General features: G+C 50.7%; 2 protein-coding genes across 2 annotated transcripts in view; one reads left to right on the forward strand and one right to left on the reverse strand.

Annotated features, from left to right (window-relative positions):
- Positions 1-3,623, forward strand: part of SMC6 (structural maintenance of chromosomes 6) — a 59,506-nt gene extending 55,883 nt beyond the window's left edge. Inside the window, exons 26-27 of the mRNA XM_080682927.1 lie at positions 1,742-1,839; positions 3,119-3,623. Of these exons, the coding sequence (XP_080539053.1) occupies positions 1,742-1,839; positions 3,119-3,233 (213 nt within the window). The 3' untranslated portion in view covers positions 3,234-3,623. The remainder of the gene's footprint in view (positions 1-1,741; positions 1,840-3,118) is intronic.
- Positions 3,624-5,099: 1,476 nt separating this feature from the next.
- Positions 5,100-20,592, reverse strand: part of VSNL1 (visinin like 1) — a 68,239-nt gene continuing 52,746 nt past the window's right edge. The window contains exons 3-4 of the mRNA XM_080682928.1: positions 7,440-7,655; positions 5,100-6,110 (exon numbers count right to left, since the gene is read on the reverse strand). Coding sequence (XP_080539054.1) covers positions 5,913-6,110; positions 7,440-7,655 — 414 coding nt within the window. The 3' untranslated portion in view covers positions 5,100-5,912. The remainder of the gene's footprint in view (positions 6,111-7,439; positions 7,656-20,592) is intronic.

Raw genomic sequence — 20,592 nt, forward strand, 5'->3', positions numbered from 1 at the left:
AGGGTCTCGTTATATTTATCGGCCTTTTCTAGGATGTTCTTAAAAAGTCTTATAACCGTGGTTTTGAATTCTATATCCAGTCGTTTGTTTTCCTCCATTTCTTTCGTTTGTGATCTGATTCTTTGACCCCGCATTTTCACTAATTCCCTGAGTTGGTAAGGTAGATATTTGTGCTAGGTTTCCAATATGGCCCAGTGGGTCTGCTTCCCCAGTTAACCTGAGGTGGACACTCTTGGTGCACCTCTTTGTGGACTGTGTGTACAGCCTTGTTGTAATTAAGTCTTGATTGTTGTTGGTATCACTGGGAAGAATTGACCTCCGGGCCAGTTGGCTGTAAGGATCAGCTGTGTCTATGCTGGGAGAAGTTCGGTGCTGGAGACAGCCTTATAGGATTAGACTTGCCAAATTGCAATAGCCTCTGTGCTCAGCTTGGATGGGGTGGAGTCTCAGTCTTGCCCTTGCGCGCATGGGCGCTTTCAGTCCTCCGCCTTCCCCAGCTTGAGTCTCCGCCTGAGAGTCCAGACTCCCCCCACAAGAGCGTGGGTCCCCAGGGGCTCGCCTGGAACTGGGGTTCACTGCAGTCAGAACTGGGGCTCAGTGCCGTCAGGAGCCTCTGACTCCCTTCCACTAGGGAAAGTCTGTGGCAACCTCCGCAGCCTTTGTGCGCACTGGCGCGCGTGCGCACTTTCAGTCCTCCGCCTTCCCCAACTCCCGAGTCTCCGCCCGAGGTCCAGACTCCCCCCACAAGAGCGTGGGTCCCCAGGGGCTCGCCTGGAACTGGGGTTCACTGCAGTCAGAACTGGGGCTCAGTGCAGTCAGGATCCTCTGACTCCCTTCCACTAGGGAAAGCCTGTGGCAACCTCCGCAGCCTTTGTGCGCACTGGCTCGCGTGCGCCTTCAGACTTCTGCCTTTCCCAGCTCGAGTCTCCGCCCGAGAGTCCAGACTCCCCCCGTAAGAGCGTGGGTCCCCAGGGGTTCGCCCGGAACTGGGGTTCAGTGCAGTCAGAACTGGGGTTCAGTGCGGTCGGAGGCTTCCTTCCCCCTTCCGCCAGAGAAAGTCAGCCAGGCTCTCAGCCGCCCTTCCTCTCTGCATGCACAAAGCCCCTTTGCCGTACCTCCAATTCTCTGTGAGCTTTTCTCTTTTCTTCTAGTTGTAGAATTTTCACTCAGCCAGCTTTCCTGTGGTTCTGGATGGTGTCCGTTCTTTTAGTTGTAGTTTTGAAATTGTTGTGCGAGGCAGCAGTCTAGGTGTTTACCTATGCCGCCATCTTGGTTTCTCCTCTCCGCTCTTTATTTTAAAGATTTAATTGAGAAATTGGTCTGTGAATTCAACTTGGTTCACGTTGCACAAATTGTAGAAGATGAAGGGGGCAGGCAGAGTTTTTAAAGCACCTTAATCAGTGAGGGAAAGTTTGAGAGTCGTGATACGTTTGCACTAGTCACTTTTGATACTGTTCTCCTGAGTGACTGTTACTGAACAAATTGGATTCATTCTGCAGCAGTGCGTGGTGTTTTTGGAATGCTGATAAACACATGTGCCGCAGAAATTACATGGGAGAGAGAGGTACTCAGTTGTTTTCCCTAAGAGTTTTGGACATTACCTTCCCTAAGCTTGGCATCGGAGAGAAGGTAACGGATGATCCGTGGGTAAAAATCCAGAGGTTTGCAGTAGCCAGCAGATTCCTGTGTTCCCAGGAATTTGATTGACACGCCGCCACCCTGACTTCTGCTTGTTCTCCAGGACATGGTGAACCGGAGAATCGCAATGGACATGATACTCAAGATGGCAGATTCCCAGCGCTTCAGACAGTTCATCTTGCTTACCCCTCAGAGCATGAGGTAACTTTTAAGTCCGCTGTGAATGTGTGTGTCAGGTGTATAAAATGGGGAGAAGTCTTTTATACTCTCAAAAATTTTTTAAATATGTTTTTATTGATTTCAGAGAGGGAGGGAGAGGGAGAGATAGAAACATCAATGATGAGAGAGAATCATTGACCGGCTGTCTCCTGCACACCCCCCAACTGGGGATCGAGCCCGCAACTCGGACATGTGCCCCTGACCGGAATCGAACCCGGGACACTTCAGTCCACAGGCTGACGCTCTATCCCAGTTGTCGGCAAACTGCGGCTCGCGAGCCACATGCGGCTCTTTGGCCCCTTGAGTGTAGCTCTTCCACAAAATACCATGGCCTGGGAGAGTCTATTTTGAAGAAGTGGCGTTAGAAGAAGTTTAAGTTTAAAAAATTTGGCTCTCCAAAGAAATTTCAGTCGTTGTACTGTTGATATTTGGCTCTTTGACTGATGAGTTTGCCGACCACTGCCCTATCCACTGTGCAAACCGGCTAGGGCTATAATCTCAATTTTTAAAGTGCAAATGCTTAAATGGCCATTAAAAGGAAAAATTAGCCTCTACCCCAGTTCTGGAGATTTAAGGTAATGTTTCTGTGTAGATATTTAAAATCTTGTTTGTATCATCTCCCTTCCGTAACAGAAGCCAGTTGAGCTGAATGTGATTTTTGAGTGATTACTGTTTCTGTTTGACTCTGCTCCTCTGTTTGTTACAACCAGCTAGTGGGAAGCGGTGGCAGTCATTCCACTGAACTAAAGGGACGTGCATGATCCCCCGCGCTCGGCTCCTTCCCCGTCAGTTACATCCTTCCCATCAGGGAGCGCTCCTCTGCCCTGGTCAGCCTCCGCTGGGAGCCTGCCGGGGACCAGGCTCCGTGTCGCTTAGAGCCCATATTCTCTCTAAAGTGGTCGCTTTGGTGGGGATTTAAATTTGTTACTGGAAATACCAGGTAACCCCTTTCCAGCTAGACAAGAAGAACAAGAGTAAGGAATAATTGATATATAAATCTCCCTCATTTTCTTTTTCTGCCAAACTGGAAACCCATAGCATTTAGCAGGAAGTTAATTTTTCTAAATGAAAACAAATTATTTCCTTATTGCAAATCATATTTCTTCTGGAACTTCAGAGAGTAGCCATACCCCCCTGCTGTGAATATATGTTAACAGATAACAGCCATTTAGATTTATAGTTTCATGAGGAGGAGGAGAATTTTCTTGTAATGTGAAAACGTTTTCTTGGAAATGTGAATAATTAATTTTACTTCCTCTAGCTCACTTCCATCGAGTAAACTGATTAGAATTCTTCGAATGTCTGATCCTGAAAGAGGGCAGATGACACTGCCTTTCCGACCCGTGGGTCAAGAGGAAGAAGAAAATGGAAGTTGATTGTCTTCGTGGTGAAAGCTCTGTAAAGGGGAAAGAATTCAGGACTACTTGATGTAATAAAATGGAACTGAAGATATTCTGAAATAAAAGAGATTCCTTTGTATAGATGACCACAATAAAATATGTAAATAACCTGGAAAACCAGCCACAACCAGCAGTTTAAAATTACTCTTACTTTCCTTGGAGAAATCAGTTTCATAGTACTGGATTTAAATCCTTTTAAGTTTGTTTGTTTATTTGTTTCATTTTGTTTTATTTTTAACCATATACTTTTATAGATTCTTTTTCAGAAGTAAAATTTTGTACATATGTACATGTACATATCTGTTTCATTTGGGTTCATTTCTATAGAATTTGTAAGAATGAAAATAAACGTTTTGATTCCCTGATTATATTTAGTCCTGCTTTTCCAGAATATTACATTCTCATCGTTTGTTTCTACTTTAATTAATGAAAAGAACCACTCAGTCTGCTGGAGAATTTGTTTTCTGTGAGTGTCCCGAATATCCACAGGGCCCACTTCCTTCGGCTACTGCTTCATCGCTTCATGACTCACAGTTGCAGGTAGGCGCGCGCGGGGGGTGGTGTGTGTGTGTGTGTGTATGTGTGTGTGTGGCAGGTCCATGAAGATTGCTAGGAAGGCACGGCCCAGAGCCTGACTTAACCAACTGCCCTTCCAAGGGGCCTTCCCAGCTCCTCACCCCACCCCACCCCCCTCACTCTGGGGAGGGAGCATGGGGGGCACTCACTGAACCTTTCCCACCTCTTCCTGCCCCCACTTGGGACACACCTAGCTCATGGGTTAAGGACACCAGGATATTCTATCGCACTTGGGGTGGAAGTTTGGTTTCATCGGTGTTTGTGGTTCGGTTTGCTTGCCTCAGTTTCTGTTGAGGGGATAAATGATGAGGCAGTGGTCTCTGTCTCATTTAATAATCCTAAGGCAAAGAAAAAGAGTGTTTAGCAAAAAGCACTCAATAAGAAATAATACAGCACTGCACTGTGATACTATACTGCCTACATGTGGCAAATTAATGTTAAATAATTAAAATGAAAAATAGGTCCTCAGTCACACTGGCCACATGTAGCTGGTGGGGACATGCACGTTCCCATCACCAAGGAAGCTCTGTTGGACTGCACTGTAGGAAGGAACTGAACTGCCCTAGACATGTTCTGAAAATGCAAACCTGCCTTCAGAGTCCTTTGTTTTTAATTTTAATTATTGGTTTGAGAGAGAGAGAAACATTGATGAGAGAGACACATCGATTATCTGCCTCCTGCACACCCCCTGCTGGGGATCGAGCCCACAACCCAAGCATGTGCCCTGACCTGGAATCCAACCTGGAACCTCTTGGTTGGTAGGTCGATGTTCAACAACCACTGAGCCACACCATCCGAGCGAGCCATTAGAGCTCTTGATGGAATCTTTTCTGCCTTCCTTCCTGGGGCTAAGAAGGTCAGGGTGTTGTTCCATCCTGATAAAGAACAGATAGTGTACTTTTGGTTTGGAAAGACCTCTTTCAGAGGACACTTCCCAGCCTGCTGAAGGTGCCCTCCCAGCTTGTGTGGAACAACGTGTTGTTAGCACCAGAGTCACACTGAGATACATTTTATTTTCATATCGCGAGCATTTTTAAGGATGAAAAAGTTGTGTTTTCTGTAAAGTTTACACACCAGATGAAATTGTCCCTCTTTTGAGGGCCAGAATGAAGTTGGAAGGTTGCTTTTCCCCTTCTGTTGTCATTAATTCCTCGAATTCCAGAGTTGTCTGGTGAAGGGTTAGATTTGGTAAGTAGTAGCTAGCTGACCCTTGATAATTATGAACATCTGTTTCACATCTAAAATTATGAAATAAGAATTCAGGGAAAAAGTCAAATGTTATAAATTTATTTGGGACTTATATCGCCACCTCTTCGGAAGCCTTTGAAAACTCAAGCAGAAATCAATACACTTTTTGTCACTTTCAATAAATAATATCTTTGTGTGTGTGTATATATATATAGATATACTTAATTAATGAGTTATTTATCAGGATTTTTAAGTTTTATACTGCATTACTTCCAAAACAGCTTTTTCCAGATTGGTAGGATGCAAATGAGGTAAGAGTGAAGGCAACCCTAAAAGGCATGCAAATGTAGTACATTTATATTCACTGGTAAGACAAGCTCTTGTGTGTGGACCACATGGAAGAATCAAGAACCCCGGTGTGTGTCTGTCCAGTACTATTTTACAGGAAAATGGTGACACAGCTTGTAATTAAGTTACATTACCATAGGGGGGACGGTGAGGGGTTCTCAGTGCTACTGACATTATGTAATCAAGGAGACACAAGCATTAGCAAAACATGAATGAGAAGTCATAGAACTCTTTGCTGCACATTTCTGGCCAGGCTTTGGAGAAGGAGGGTTGGTTATGAAATAATATTACACATATCACATTGTGGCAGGTGGTTTTATAATATATGCTTTTTAAAATTCATTAGCAAATGACATTCTCATGCACACGAGTGTTTCAAACACAAGAAGCAAGTCCATGTATAGGTAGTCCAAGCAATGTGTGTGTGTGTGTGTGTGTGTGTGTGTGTGTGTGTGTGTGAGAGAGAGAGAGAGAGAGAGAGAGAGATAGCTGCAGATTGAATGGAACATTGAAACTTAAGCAGTCCATAGCGTTGACCTCAGCTCATTTCTGAATGTCACACTGCAGAAGTAGTACAATGGAAGGGTCGCTCTTGGCCGCTTCTTTGAATTCATCCAGTGTAATCTGGTCGTCTTTGTTCTTATCCATCTTGCTGAAAATCTTGTCTACCCGCTGCTCAGGAGTAAGGCCATCCTCATTCATTTTCATCATGATCACAGTGCCCACCATTTTGTAGATAGCCTGCAGAAAACAAGAAGCAGACCAGAAGGTTCTATGATAGGATCAACAACTCCAGTTTACTCCCCAAACCTCTTTAAGTGCTTTAAATATGAGAGTGATACACTCAGATATGTGTGAGTCTCAGGACCACTTGGGTAGAGAAGAACTTGGGATGGTTGCCAGGTTTATGGCTGGAGGAAGTGGGTAGAAAGAGCAGCTCAGTGATGAGATCAAGAACCATGGGTGGGGGTCGGTCAGGGAGGAAAACTATGGCTTCTGTTTTCAACACCGAGTCTGAAGTGTAGGCAATGGTCAGCAAGCCCCAGCCCTTGGTGAAATGGGAAAACATGAAATGTGGTCTCAACTGATAAGGAACTTACAGTCGCTTAAGACAATCACACAACACGGACCACTACCGTTTAGCTCTGAAAGAAGTCAGTGTAAGGAGAACTGGATTGGGGACTGTATTCGTAAATGAAAGCTAGAGCAACAAGACTCCAGTTGTTCCATTTGTCAGACACAGTTCTCAAGGGGGCAGTTTCCTCGGTAGAAACAATGTTTTTCTTAGAAAAGTGTCTTAAAGAAATAAATTCCCATCTACTAGTATACAAAGACTTGCAGGTCGTAGCCAAAAAGTGGAAGCAATTGGTAAACAGATGAACACATGTGACATACTTTATACAATTGAATACTATTTTAGCATTAAAAATGAATGTAAATCCTACAACACAGATAAAAAGGAAGCCACAGACAGGGCCACATGCTTACATTGTTTGATTCCAGTGACATGACACGTGCGGAAGGCCAGTATTTTACTGAGTCCCGAGGTGGCAACAGGTGGGCAAACAGCCTACTGGTAGGGAGGGGGAGGATGACCACGTAAAACTGGATTATGGCGATGGCTGCGCACTTTGCTACGTTTACTAAAAACCATTTAATTGTGCCGTTAAAATGGGTGAAATTATGGTCTATAAATTATGACTCAGTAAAGTCTTTTTTCAACGCCAATTGGAGGAGCCGCGACGGCATCTCCTGCCCACGGGGAAGCTGGGTGGGGAAGAGGGCGAGCCCAGCCGAGCAGAGCTAAGCCTGGCGGGGAAGCAGGCTCCTGTGTGTCAGCGCAGAGTGTGCGGGGCTGGTTCAGTGCCACCTCTGGGCAGCGCCAGCTGCTCGGATCTGGACTTGCCCCGCCTGCGCTGGCGTGGGGGACGGGGTAGGAGAATCCCCGGCCTGGCATGTCACTAGCAGGGCTCCCGGGAGGAAGGAGCCGCGGTAGACCAATGCCGAAGGAAGCCGGGCTCTGCCCTGTGCCCCGCAGCCCGGGCCGCCGCCCCGAGGGCCCGCGCTCACCTCGATGATCTCCAGCATCTCCACGCGCGTGATCTTGCCGTCGCCGTCCAGGTCGTACATGTTGAAGGCCCAGTTCAGCTTCTGCTCGAAGCTGCCCCTGGACGTGATGGACAGGGCGCAGATGAACTCTCGGAAGTCGATGGTGCCGTCCCCGTTCTTGTCGAAGGTGCGGAAGGCGTGCTGGGCGAACTTGGAGGCGTCCCCGTAAGGGAAGAACTGCAAAGCGGAACAGGGGGGGTCAGGGGGCCGCAGGGAGAGCACCAGCCCCTCTAGGCCGAGTCTGAGCCCCTAGAGACGGACAGGCCGCAGCACACGGGTGGTCTCAGGCGGGGGGCGGGGTGGAGGGGCTCGCCTGTCTGAGCAGCAGCTTGGCCCCGAGCTCAAGGCCAAGGGCGCTGGCACAGGGAGGGCTGTCTGCGGGGGTGACCTCACTCACAAGCACCTCGCTGTTTCCCGTGGGCGAGGCTGGTGGGGCCTGAATGGGTGTAGCTAGCAGCCCTCAGCTGCGGCCTCTCTGGTCACTCCCACAAGGACGAGAACTGGGCAGGTAGCAGCCTCCTCTCCCCACGCAGGGGTGGGGGGTGGGGGGTGGGTTCTACGCGGATGTCCACATTCCCCTCCGTGAGAACTTCTTGGTCCTGCCCATGAGCCCAGAGAAGTTGCCCGGACCTGCTCTCTCCCGCCGCTGGCTCCCACCCCAGCCAGCTGTCATCTCTGCTGAGGCCCCAGTGTCCAACCGCCTTTTACAGGGACCTTCCTTTTGTAGAACAGACATTTAACAGCCATTAAAAATAGAACATGACTGGGCTTACTTCTGAGAGATAGAAGGAGGTACTTCTCAGAGCCACCCGTTGGCAAGGGTGCCTTGGGAGACGATGGGTACTAGGAGGAGAAGGAAGCATAGGCCCGGAGCGGCCAGGCGAGCAGAAGCAGGAGGTGGCCTCGGCCCCGGACATGAGTCCAAGCCAGGGGTGGGCAAACTTTTTGACTCGAGGGCCACAATGGGTTCTTAAACTGGACCGGAGGGCCGGAACAATTGGAGTGTTTGTGTGAACTAATATAAATTCAAAGTAAAGGAGCGGAGGGGAGAGCAAGAGAACCCTCCGCTCTTTCGGCTCCGCGGGCCAGATAGAACAGCCGAACGGGCCGGATCTGGCCCGCGAGCCGTAGTTTGCCCACAGCTGGACAAAGAGCAGGGAATCTGACACCTGACCCTCTGTCTGGTCCAGCAAAGCTAAAGGACATTGTCCAGGTGGAGGGTAGAAAAGAGGCAAATGAACCTCAAACTCTCCTCTCCCCCGCCCCCCAATAACCCGTTGTATTTAAAAACAGAAAAGGTATATATGTATTTCTGGATGAATAAACACAGCAAATTCAAAGCATATTCTTGAGGATATGTTTTGCAAGAGTTGCCACTTGCTAGTGGGACAGATGGCTGGCTTCGTGCCCACTCGGGGCTGTCTCCCTTTGGAAATCTCAGCTTCTCTCTCGCTGTCCATGCTGACCTGGGACCTGCTGCCCACTCTTCCTCCTCCTAGAAGCACAACGCAAGCCAGAACATTTCCCTCCAGAGATAAAGGATGCTTTTCCACATCAGAACCCCTTACCTGAGGCCCAGAGAAGGGACCAGCCTTGCTGGGAGAGGGGGAGCCGGCTTAGGTTTGAATTTCAGTAGCAGCCACGTCCAGACACCAAGATCCATTCTGGTTCCTACTGCTGTGTACCACCTCACCCCAAAACGTAGTGGCACGAAACAACGCGGTCATTTGATTAATCTCAGAAAACAAACATTGGACGGCCATTTCCCCCATCGAACAGCGTGTGGTTCCATGGCTGTGAAGGACAGCTCTCTCCCGTGATCCCTCATTCCCTGCGCATTTCATACTGATGCTGTCCTTCATTCGCATCATTCATCAAAATCCGTTGTGCCCTTTCTCTTGCCAGGCCCTGTCCTCGGTGCTGGGGATACAGAGATCCGGACCTTGCAATTAAGGGGGGAACCCAAGGTGAAATTTACAACAGTCGTGTTATCTGGTAAGAGCTAGAGCCCATAAGTAGTCAGTCTTCCTAAAGCTTCGGGTGGTTTCCAAGAGGGGCGCCGTGGAGGAAAAGGTCACCCTTCTTTCCCGCTGCACCCCTCTCCCCCCGCCCCCCCATGCCTCTCGAGAGCTCGGGCACCTGAGGATACGTTTCTAGGTGCTGAGTTTTGAACCAAGCAATTTGAACTTGAAAATTTCTAAATAGGTAAATTGGATCGTTATGTTCTCTGAACTGTTTTGTACTCACACTTCTGACACCAAACATGTGAGTTTTTGTTTTGTTTTTACCCCTCACAACAACCAATTTTCCAACTCTTTAGACACCAACTGGGTGTCCTAGAAGTCAATTCAATTCTGATATTAACTGCCGAGAGTTAGGGCACACCCCACAGGTCAAGGGCTCAGTCCCACAAGACTGGCCCCACTGGAGATACCAGTCACAAGTCCCAGGTTGCCACCTGTACCCCTGATAGACCTGCTATAAAGTTGGGGGTTCCCTCAACATCCTTCTTTGAAAATTTGCTAGAATGACTCGGAATTCAGGAAGGCACTTTATCTACTACTAGAGGCCTGGTGCACTCAGTGCGGGGGGGCTCCCCTCAGCTCAGCCTGCACCCTCTCGAAGTCCAGGAGCCCTCGGGCGATGTCGGGCCTAAGCCAGCAGTCAGACATCCTTAGCGTTGCCGTGGAGGCAGGAGAGGCTCCCGCCACCGCCACTGCGCTCTCCAGGCCTGAGCCTGGCATCTGGCTGAGCAGTGCTCCCCCTGTGGGAATGCACTGACCACCAGGGGGCAGCTCCTGCGTTGAGTGTCTGTCCTGGTGGTCAGTGTGCATCATGGCGACCAGTCGCTCCACCGTTTGGTTGATTTGCATATTAGCCTTTTATTATATAGGATTACCAGGTTTTTTGTTGTTTTTTTTAAATACATTTTATTGATTTTTTAAAATATATTTTATTGATTTCTTACAGAGCAGAAAGGGAGAGGACAGATAGTTAGAAACATCGATGAGAGAGAAACATCGATCAGCTGCCTCCTGCACACCTCCCACTGGGGATGTGCCTGCAACCCAGGTACATGCCCTTGACCGGAATCGAACCCGGGACCCTTCAGTCCGCAGGCCGACGCTCTATCCACTGAGCCAAACCGGTCAGGGCGGATTACCAGTTTTTTATAAAGGTATAAAGGGCACAACTCAGGAAGCGTCCAACAGCAGAGAGCATAGGACAAGGTGTGGGAGGGTGCATGGAGTTCCATGTCCTCTGGGCACACTGCTTCCCAGTGCCTCTATGTGTTCACCAACCGGGGAGCTCCTGGCCTCTATAGTTTAAGGGGTTTTGTACAATTTCATTAAATTTTGCTGATAAAATCATCGGCCATTGCTGATGGAACTCAGTCTCCAGCCCCCCTTCCCTGCCTGGAGGTCTGGGGTGGGGTTGAAAGTCCCAACCCTCTCATCGTGTTTTGTCTTTCCCTGACCAGTTCCCATCGAGGATCCCCCAGCCACAGTCATCTCATTACCTAGTGAATGAATGAGTGAACTACTTTCTTTTTGATCTGTTCTTCCTAATCATCGTCCAACGTAGTTGCAACCAGTTTACACATTCAGTGTCTCTAGAGTCCTCAACACAACCCAGGGGGATGGTGTGATTCTCGTGAACTTGTACTTGGTAACAGAGAAGCGGGTTTTTAGGACAGAGGTTTAGCACCGTCTGTCATTCCTATTTATTGAGGGGATTCTTTACTTACTATTACTGAACTAAAATTCCCAGAGTGCAAAGCCTGTTTGCCCACCAGTGTATCCACAGCACAAAGAACAGGCCTGCAGACGGTAAGTGCTGAGTATGATCTTGTTGAATGACGATGATCTTGTATGATTAAGTATGATCTTGTTGAATGACGATGATCTTGTATGATTAAGTATGATCTTGTTGAATGACCATGATCTTGTATGATTAAGTATGATCTTGTTGAATGACCATGATCTTGTATGATTAAATATGATCTTGTTGAATGACCATGATCTTGTATGATTAAGTATGATCTTGTTGAATGACCATGATCTTGTATGATTAAGTATGATCTTGTTGAATGACCATGATCTTGTATGATTAAGTATGATCTTGTTGAATGACCATGATCTTGTATGATTAAATATGATCTTGTTGAATGACCATGATCTTGTATGATTAAGTATGATCTTGTTAAATGACCATGATCTTGTATGATTAAGTATGATCTTGTTGAATGACCATGATCTTGTATGATTAAGTATGATCTTGTTGAATGACCACATGGAAGGAACGCTTGCAGGGCCAACCTGAGGGTAACCAACGCTGCTGCTGCAAACGGCCGCCACTTACGGCACATCTATTACATTCCAGCCAGCTCTGCGCCACAGAACTCCTTGTGATGATGGAACATTCTGTAAACCACACTGTTCAAAATAATAGCCACTAGCCATGTGTCAACCACTATGTTGCGCGCTGGGAATAAACTAGGAAAATAAAAAACCCACAGAGAGCATTGAGGATGGGGGCGTTGTAACCCTTGAAATGTTACACGTGTGATGGAAGAACTGAAGGTTTTGACCTTGTTTGATTTGCACATCGATGCAGATAGCCACGTGTGGCTCTGGGGTTCTGCAGTGACTGCTCTGATCTGAGCTGTGTCATTAGCTCTCACAATATTCCTGGCCAGCATTTATCCTCAACTGCACTGTGTGGAAAAGGCAACGTGGACTCAGAAAGGTCCAGCAAACTCTTAAGTTAGCTCTCTCCCCCCGTGTCGATCTGCAGCACCGCCCTGCTGAGGATAAGAACACACAGAACAGAGGAGGCGGAGAGCGAGGGAAAGGTTTTCCTCGGCCTCATCCCTGGTTGGAAAGCTCCCGTGTTTGTCACACAGCGCTGGAGTGGGCTCGGTTCTAAGACTCCTGATGTGTGTGATTTCATTTCGTCCTCATAGCAGGCCTCCGGCTGGGCACTCGGTACTGTGGCCGAGGAGACAGCTTCAAGGTCACGGCATTTGTGGGTTCCTGTCTGTCTGCGGCAGAGGCAGGAGGCAAATGCAGACAGGTGAGATCTTTTCTGCTACATATTGTTACTGCTGTTCATCGAGTGTTAGCTGAGGAGACAAACCCAATTCCACATGTGATGAAGCCTAAGAATGTGGTGCTGCAAAGGAATTTGTTGCATTATGTAATTCTTCGCTTCCATCGGCTTATAACACTGGAAATGCTCAGCCTTTTGTGTGTATTGCCCCCTTCTGGCATTGTGTGTGAACTACAAGAAATTTACCAAAATGGGGATTCTTTTTTACTCAACATATTGAGAAGCAATTTTGTCACGCACTGTGTTGGGTGCTGAATAAAATAGAAAAAGACACAGCATTAAGGTCGGGGGGTGGGGGGTGGGAAGCAGATATTAATCAACTACATACATAAGTATAAAATAGACTACGATAAGTGACAAGTGCATAGAGCTGCAAACAAGAGTGATGGGAATGCTCTTAGTATAAAACTTCTAAAAAGTAGTGTAGCGTTTCCCCCCACCACCCTAATATGCAGGCTGCTGACAATTCATTGTTCTTCATCGGAGCTTAAGAATGGTTTCAGAGTCTGGGACTTTCCGGGCTTACACAAGTCTAGACTTCTCCCCACTGTGCTGCACCCCCTCACTCGGAACCCACCAACACGCAGAAGAACCCCCAGGAAATGCTTGCAGTCCTTGTCTCTCCCTAGGCCGCGATAGGAGACTCTGCACGAATCATCCAGCTCCCCCCAAAGCCAGTGGCCCGAACCCCGCACTTCCATCCAGCTGTGAGTGTTAAAAGGCTGTTTCCTCTAAGGGTGGTGAATGAGCCGGGACACCGGTGCTGAATACGCATCGTGTCACTGACTGCACGCCAGACCCCGACCCGGGTGACCCAGAGGCTGTTTGGTGGCTCCATCAAGAAATGGCCTCAAGCCCTCGCCGGTGTGGCTCAGTGGCTAGAGCGTTGGCCCGCAGACTGAAGGTTCCCGGGTTCAATTCCAGTCAAGGGCACATGCCTCGGTTGCAGGCTTGATCCCTGGCTTGATCCCCAGCCGGATCGGGGCACATGCAGGAGGCAACCAATCAATGTGTCTCTCACATCCATGGTTCTCTCTCTCTCTCTCCCCTTCCCTTCCACTCTCTAAAAATCAATGGAAAAATATCCTATCCTCAGGTGAGGATTAACGACGAAAAAGAGACGGCCTCAGACACTGCACTTCCTCCCCTCACCCAGTCTGTCCTCTGCACCACCTTGCTGCCCGTATACCGCAGCTTCCCAGAAACGGTTCTAACTTCAGAGAAGACATTGCAACATCTAGCATCTCTCCATCTCCCAGGCGCCGGAGCCTGCCGCACTTTGGTGGAGGAGCTTTGATGGAGGAGCTTTGATGGAGGATGCGGGTCCCCTAGCCCTTCAGAGGCAGGAGGTTTGCACAAGCCGGGCTGTGCCCCACTGTGACCGCGGATGGGCGGGGTCCGGAGGGGTGGCAGCAAGGCCCGTGAGGCCGACGGTCTCTCCTGGGCTCTGCCCACGGCCCACTCCTGGCTGAGGCGGGCAGCCTGCAGACCTCAGAACAGATTTCTGCCCGTTATCAGTCTGGACTAGAGTTCACACTGGGATCAAAGGACAGAAGCGGCTTCTTGGGCCGCCCGCCCCCCCCCCCCCCCCGCCCCTGCTCAGCCTCGAGGGCTGCCTCCCCAATGCTCATGGAATACAGTCCCTGGGGCACATCCTGGCTCAGGTCCACTCTGTTCCCTTTGATCTCAAATGTCAGAAGCCTATCTCTCTGGCTCATGAACCCACATACACAACCCCCGCCCCCCCCAAGGGTAGGGTCTTCTTTTTTTTTAAAATATATTTTATTGATTTTTTTACAGAGAGGAAGGGAGAGAGACAGAGAGCCAGAAACATCGATGAGAGAGAAACATCGATCAGCTGCCTCCTGCACACCCCCTACTGGGGACGTGCCCGCAACCAAGGTACATGCCCTTGACCGGAATCGAACCCGGGACCCTTCAGGCCGCAGGCCGACGCTCTATCCACTGAGCCAAACCGGTCAGGGCTAGGGTCTTCTTTATTGCACCCCTGAAATATGGCTACTGTGCCTCGCGGTCATGTGCCCTCACTCTGCTGGAACTCATCAGGGGCGTCCAGCCCTCGTCCCCAGCCCTGCCATGAGGCAGGAGTTAGAGCTTCCTGAGTGTCTATCAGGGAGCGGCCATGGCAGCATCACACGCTTCTTCAGCCGGTTCTTCAAGAAGTTGAGGCCTGAGGGCTGTTCTTCTGGGTTAAGTAACTGGCACAGAGTGGTACCTCGAAGGGTGTGGGCGGGCTGGGGTCCAACCCAGCTCTGTGTGCAGAATGCCACCCGTCCTGCACCTGGCAAGCCTGCCCGGCCTTTGACGCTGAGCTGTGATCCACCTCCTCCAGGCCACCTCCTCCACGGGAGGGTCCAGCGGGCTCGGCCTCTCTGCCCATTGGTCTGCTTCCTCCTCCCCACACGGCATTCATCCTGTGGTCACTTCCTGTCTCCGTCCTTGTCAGCAGGGCTGGGCCAGGCAGCAGGCACTTGGGGAGCAGGGCACCCCCTCTAGGCACCAAAAGGGCATACCTCCCGCCCCGCACATCAATGCACATTCACCCCCTCCTCTCCAGCAGCAGGCTGCGCCCAGGGCAGGTGGACGGGAGCTGTGGCCCCTAGTTCTGTGATTGGGGAAGATGTGCCAGCCAAGACCGAGGCTGAGGACTGGAGTCAGCCTCCTGGGCCTTAGCTGTGGCCCACACGATACTGATCCGTGGTATCCCCGCTCCCCCAAGACTGCAGAAGTGTGGTGTCCCGCAAAGAAATCAGGACCCACCCAAGGCTGACGAGAAGCAGAGGTGGGATGAGAATCCAGTTCCATTTCATGCTGTGATGCTGGCTGTCAGCTGACCCATCTGAGCCTTAATTTCCTTATCCACAAAATGGGCAATACTGATACCTATTACACAGAATTGTGGGGTTTACTGAAGATGACAGATGTGGAAGACCTCTGGGCCCCTGAGTGTTGCAGGCCCTTGTCCTCTTTCCTCATCTTCTCAAGACCTCCCAGATGCGTCCCATACCCTAATGCTTTCAGATGGCACCTGGGTGAGCAGGGGGTTAGTGATGGGGTCTCTGCACATGTCCTGGGCTGCTGGCCAAGCTGGTGCCCTTGAGGATTAACTTGGTATTGGGTTTTGGCTTCAGGCTCTTCACCCTATGAAGCCTCACTGGGAACAGGACCCCCATTTGCTGGGCTGGCTCACTGGCCCCATTGATGTTGCATTCTTTGCCTCCTAACTGCTTCCCTACCCTCCCTCTCAGGCCTCTCCAATCCGTTCCCCACACAGCTCCAGAGAGAGATTTCACACCCAAGTTTGCTCATGTCCACTTCCCATACCAGCCAATTGTGTCTGATTGTTCTCAGGAGAAGGACCAAAATGATCCTCAGGCCCGAGAGCCCTCCCAGCCGGTCCTGCCTCGTGTCCAGTATCTGGTCCCCTTCCCTGTTCCTCATCCTCTTTCATCACTCGGACCTTGTGCTCTTGGCTACAGTCCTGTTGTTCCCTTTGTTGGGAATGTTCCTTGCCGCCCAACCCAATGAACTCTGTTCATTCTTTAGACCCTGATCCAGTCTTCATCTTCTCAGGAAATCCTTCTCTGAGTCCAGGCCAGATACAGGCACATGACCAAGTCTGCCCTTGGTAACATCCATCATGATTGTGAAGAAATGCTCATGGGGTGGTTTGATTAATAATGCCTTCCTCCCCCAGTGGACTATATACTAAATGGAGGCAGGGAATGACCAGGGTTTGACACCCCCCCCCCCAACTGTATTCCCTGGTGCCCAGAACAGGGCCAGGCCACCGAGGTGCTCAATAAGTAACTATCTGTCCAATAAAGTGACTCAGCATTGCAGGTCTTTTTCAAGCCCGAGGAGACAGCTGCACATTCACCCGACGGCCACTGAAAGGGCTGACATGTGTTCTGACGGTTGTCATAACTCACTATGCTAAAGAAGGCTCACTATTTGGCCTGAAAACTTGTCATTCCCGTCACTAAGTTAGCTGGCGATTCATGAGGGTATGAATCACCCCCAGAGCAGCGCATGCACTTGGTCTCATGGCTAGGAAGAGGAGAGAGACCTATCCCCTAATTAGAAGTGGTGAGTCCAAAAAAAACCTGTTTCCTGCCAAAGTGTTCATTCAACAGATACTCGCAGAAGCCCAGCTGGTGTCAGGCTCTGTGCTGAGCTGTGTGTGGGCAGCAGGGAGGTGAGGAGAGGCCACGGAGAGCAACAGTAAATGCAGCACCTGTCCCTGCCCTCAGGTAGATGTCACACATCACAGGTAGACGCAGTGGAACGTGGGAGTGGCCTTCCACGCATGAGCTCTCTGGGACGAGCCTGAAGACACACCCAGCTCCTCCGAGAATACATGGTCCATTCAAGATCGCTTCCCATCTCACCCTACACCAGGGGTGGGCAAACTTTTAGACTCGAGGGCCACAATGGGTTCTTAAACTGGACCGGAGGGCCGGAACAAAAGCATGGATGGAGTGTTTGTGTGAACTAATATAAATTCAAAGTAAAGGAGCGGAGGGGAGAGCAAGAGAACCGGATAGAACAGCTGGATCCGGCCTGCGGGCCGTAGTTTGCCCAAGACTGCCTACACCCAGCTCATTTCACAGCGCCATGGTGACTGTGATCAGCAGCAGTGCAGATCCTAGGCACCTAGGATTGGAAGGAGGAAGCCCAGGCAGGCCTGGAGAGGGGAGAGGTGGGGGGGGGGGGCGGAGGAGGGGGTGTTCTGGAGGAAGTGGGCTTGAACAGGAGGGAGCAGGAGGTAGGGAGGCACTGTGTCTTCCTGGGGTGCCGGGGGGCAGCCTACACAAGTGGTGCTGCCAACAGAAGCCATGGGCCAGCTGGGGAGATGGCCGGTGGGTCTGCTGAGCCTGCCTGGGCGATGCTGCTGGTGGGGTAGGGATGGAGGTTCAGGAGGGTGGAGAAGGGCTGAGTGGGGCTGGGGAGTCTCGCCCTGGTGGTTTAGGTGAGGTGGCTGTCCTGACTCCTGACAGGAGGACTTCCGTACATTTCCATATTGGTCTCTGCAGGGACAGCAGAGAACAGCCCGGCTCCCTCCACCAGGCTCATGAATAAAGATGTGAGCCGCCCCTAGGAGGGCCCGCCAGGTCTTCCAGAGCAGAGGGGAGCGGAGGCCAGGACTGGGCCGGCCACACCGAAAAAGAACAGGCCAGCCTGCCCTCGGCGGTGGCATGGAAAGGCAACCGGGGTCAGAGTGGGGGGTCACAGGTGATACCCGAGCACCAGAATCATTTCTCCTCTCAGTGCCTCCACCCATAAATCCAGAGACTGAACAAGATGGCTTCAGGCTCCTCATTCCAGGCCTCCACTTCTGTGGTTCTGCCATAAGGAGCAGCAACACTTTATGTGGCAAGCAGCGCTCTCCAAATGCCAGGCCTGTTAGGAACTCCTCCGAGAAGAGCCCTGTCTAACAGACACTGTGAGCCACAAACGTGAGCCACACAATCACCTGAAATGCTCTGATGACTGCATTTAAAGGGGTAGGAAAAAAGAAGTGACATTGTTCTAATGCAGGGGTGGGCAAACTTTTTGACTCGAGGGCCACAATGGGTTCTTAAACTGGACCGGAGGGCCGGAAGAAAAGCATGGATGGAGTGTTTGTGTGAACTAATATAAATTCAAAGTAAAGGAGCGAAGGGGAGAGCAAGAGAACCGGATAGAACAGCCGGATCCGGCCCGCGGGCCGTAGTTTGCCCACAGCTGTTCTAATGACATCTCATTTAACCCACTCTAGTCAAAGCACATGCAATGGTACCATTTTCACATGCCGCCAGCGTTACAGTTATTACTGAAACGTTTTACCGATTGTGAACGACGCCTTTGAAATTAGTGTGTGTGTCTTCCCGGTGACACAGCCCAAGGCCCACCAGCCACGCTCTGAGGGCTTGCGGCTCCGGGCCTCCCTGTGGGACCTGCAGCTCTGGACAGTGCGTCCTGCGCAACGAATGTGTTCTCACTGCCACAGCCGTGGGCAAACTACGGCCCGCGGGCCGGATCCGGCTGTTCTATCCGGTTCTCTTGCTCTCCCCTCCGCTCCTTTACTTTGAATTTATATTAGTTCACACAAACACTCCATCCATGCTTTTGTTCCAGCCCTCCGGTCCAGTTTAAGAACCCATTGTGGCCCTCGAGTCAAAAAGTTTGCCCACCCCTGTATCTAGAAGCACAGGCCAGTGCTGTGAGTGGCCGTCAGAGCGTGGCCACGTGGGGGCCGTACCCTGGCCAGGGAAGCAGGGGTTTGTGCGTTACCAGGAAAGCTGTGAGCTGGAGCAAGGCTGCACCCCCTCAGGTCTGGACCCCAGTTCTGCTTCCCCCCCCCCCCCGCCCTTGGACACACCAGGCTTCGAGGCCAGTGAGTGGCCAGGCAGGCGGGGCCTCGGCTTGCGTGTGGAGCTTGGGACAGCTGCATCGGTCCAGGCTTCCATCCCGAATTCTGTGTCTGATGCCCCCACACCTCGCTAACACCTTCCATTGCCTCCGAACCCTGGCCCGTGTTTCCCCTTCCCAGGACCCAGCCCCCAGGGAGTGCCACCGGCTCCCACCGGCCTTAAACACTGCTTCTGAAATGTTCCTCCGGAGAGGCGTTCTTTCCAGCAAATCTTGACCCCTCTGAGAAATCAGTATGTTTTTCCTTCTCTGAGAAGCAATAGGGGACACAGCATGGGTTAGGGCTGTGGTCGGCAAACCGCGGCTCGCGAGCCACATGCGGCTCTTTGGCCCCTTGAGTGTGGCTCTTCCACAAAATACCACGGCCTGGGCCAGTCTATTTTGAAGAAGTGGCGTTAGAAGAAGTTTAAGTTTAAAAAATTTGGCTCTCCAAAGAAATGTCAATCGTTGTCCTGTTGGTATTTGGCTCTGTTGACGAATGAGTTTGCCGACCACTGGCTTAGGGGAATGAATGAGGATTCTGGAGCAGCCGCCACCACATCAAACCCTGACTCCACGTCTAAAGTGCCATGTGGCTTGAGAAGAGTACTTTGTTCCTGTGCCTCAGTTTCCATGGGGTGTGAAAAGGCCATTCCCAGGAGTGGTTAGTTCTAGACGTCCTCAAACTACGGCCCGCGGGCCACATGCGGCCCGCCGAGGACATGTATCCGGCCCGCCGGGGCCACTGCCTGTCCTGCTTAGTAGCCGACGCGTCCCGGGCCCGCAGTGCGCATAGGAATTTGTTCATAGTTTTTTTTTTAAACTATAGTCCGGCCTTCCAACGGTCTGAGGGACAGTGAACTGGCCCCCTGTTTATTTTTATTTATTTTTTGGCCCCCTGTTTAAAACGTTTGAGGACCCCTAAGCATTTCGTTCCCTGCCAGGAGACATGAAACACACACACACACACACACACACACACACACACACACACACACACAGATGTAATGTAGCTGCTCCTCCTCCTCTCTCCCTCGGCCCGTGGATGTCTGCTTCGGAGTCTGCACTACAGTGTGAGCATCTCTGAAAACAAGGCACCTCTGTCCTGTTGGAGTGTCACTGACCACACATGCATTCGCACCCATTGTTTTAAGTCCTTTTACCAGTTTTAACTTAATTCTTACACCACTCCTGTGAGGGAACTGAGGCTCAGAGAGATGGAGTCGCTTTCTCAGGGTCACACAGTACGTGGCAGAGCTGAGATGTGAACTCCGGAAATCTCCCTGCAGAGCCCGGTGCTATCTGCGTTGTCTCGCTGTTAGACCAGAGGCTCCCGGAGGCGGGGAAAGTTGACCTGAAGGCAAGAACCGTCAACCAGAGCAGAAGCTTTTCGGGCAGCCATCGCGAGGACCGAACCCAGATCCTGCGGCGGCCGATCGTCTCGGCAGACATTTAGGAATTTTTACATGTTGCCTGCCACCTGTTACCCGCCATCCCGGCAGCTTCCCCGCCGCCCACGGCTTTCTGTCGGGATTCTATTTTCTGGAGCATCATTCCCAGCAGGCGCCTGAGATTCCTGGCTGCGCAC

Source organism: Plecotus auritus, assembly GCF_963455305.1.
Source record: "Plecotus auritus genome assembly, chromosome: 8".
Lineage (NCBI taxonomy): Eukaryota > Metazoa > Chordata > Mammalia > Chiroptera > Vespertilionidae > Plecotus > Plecotus auritus.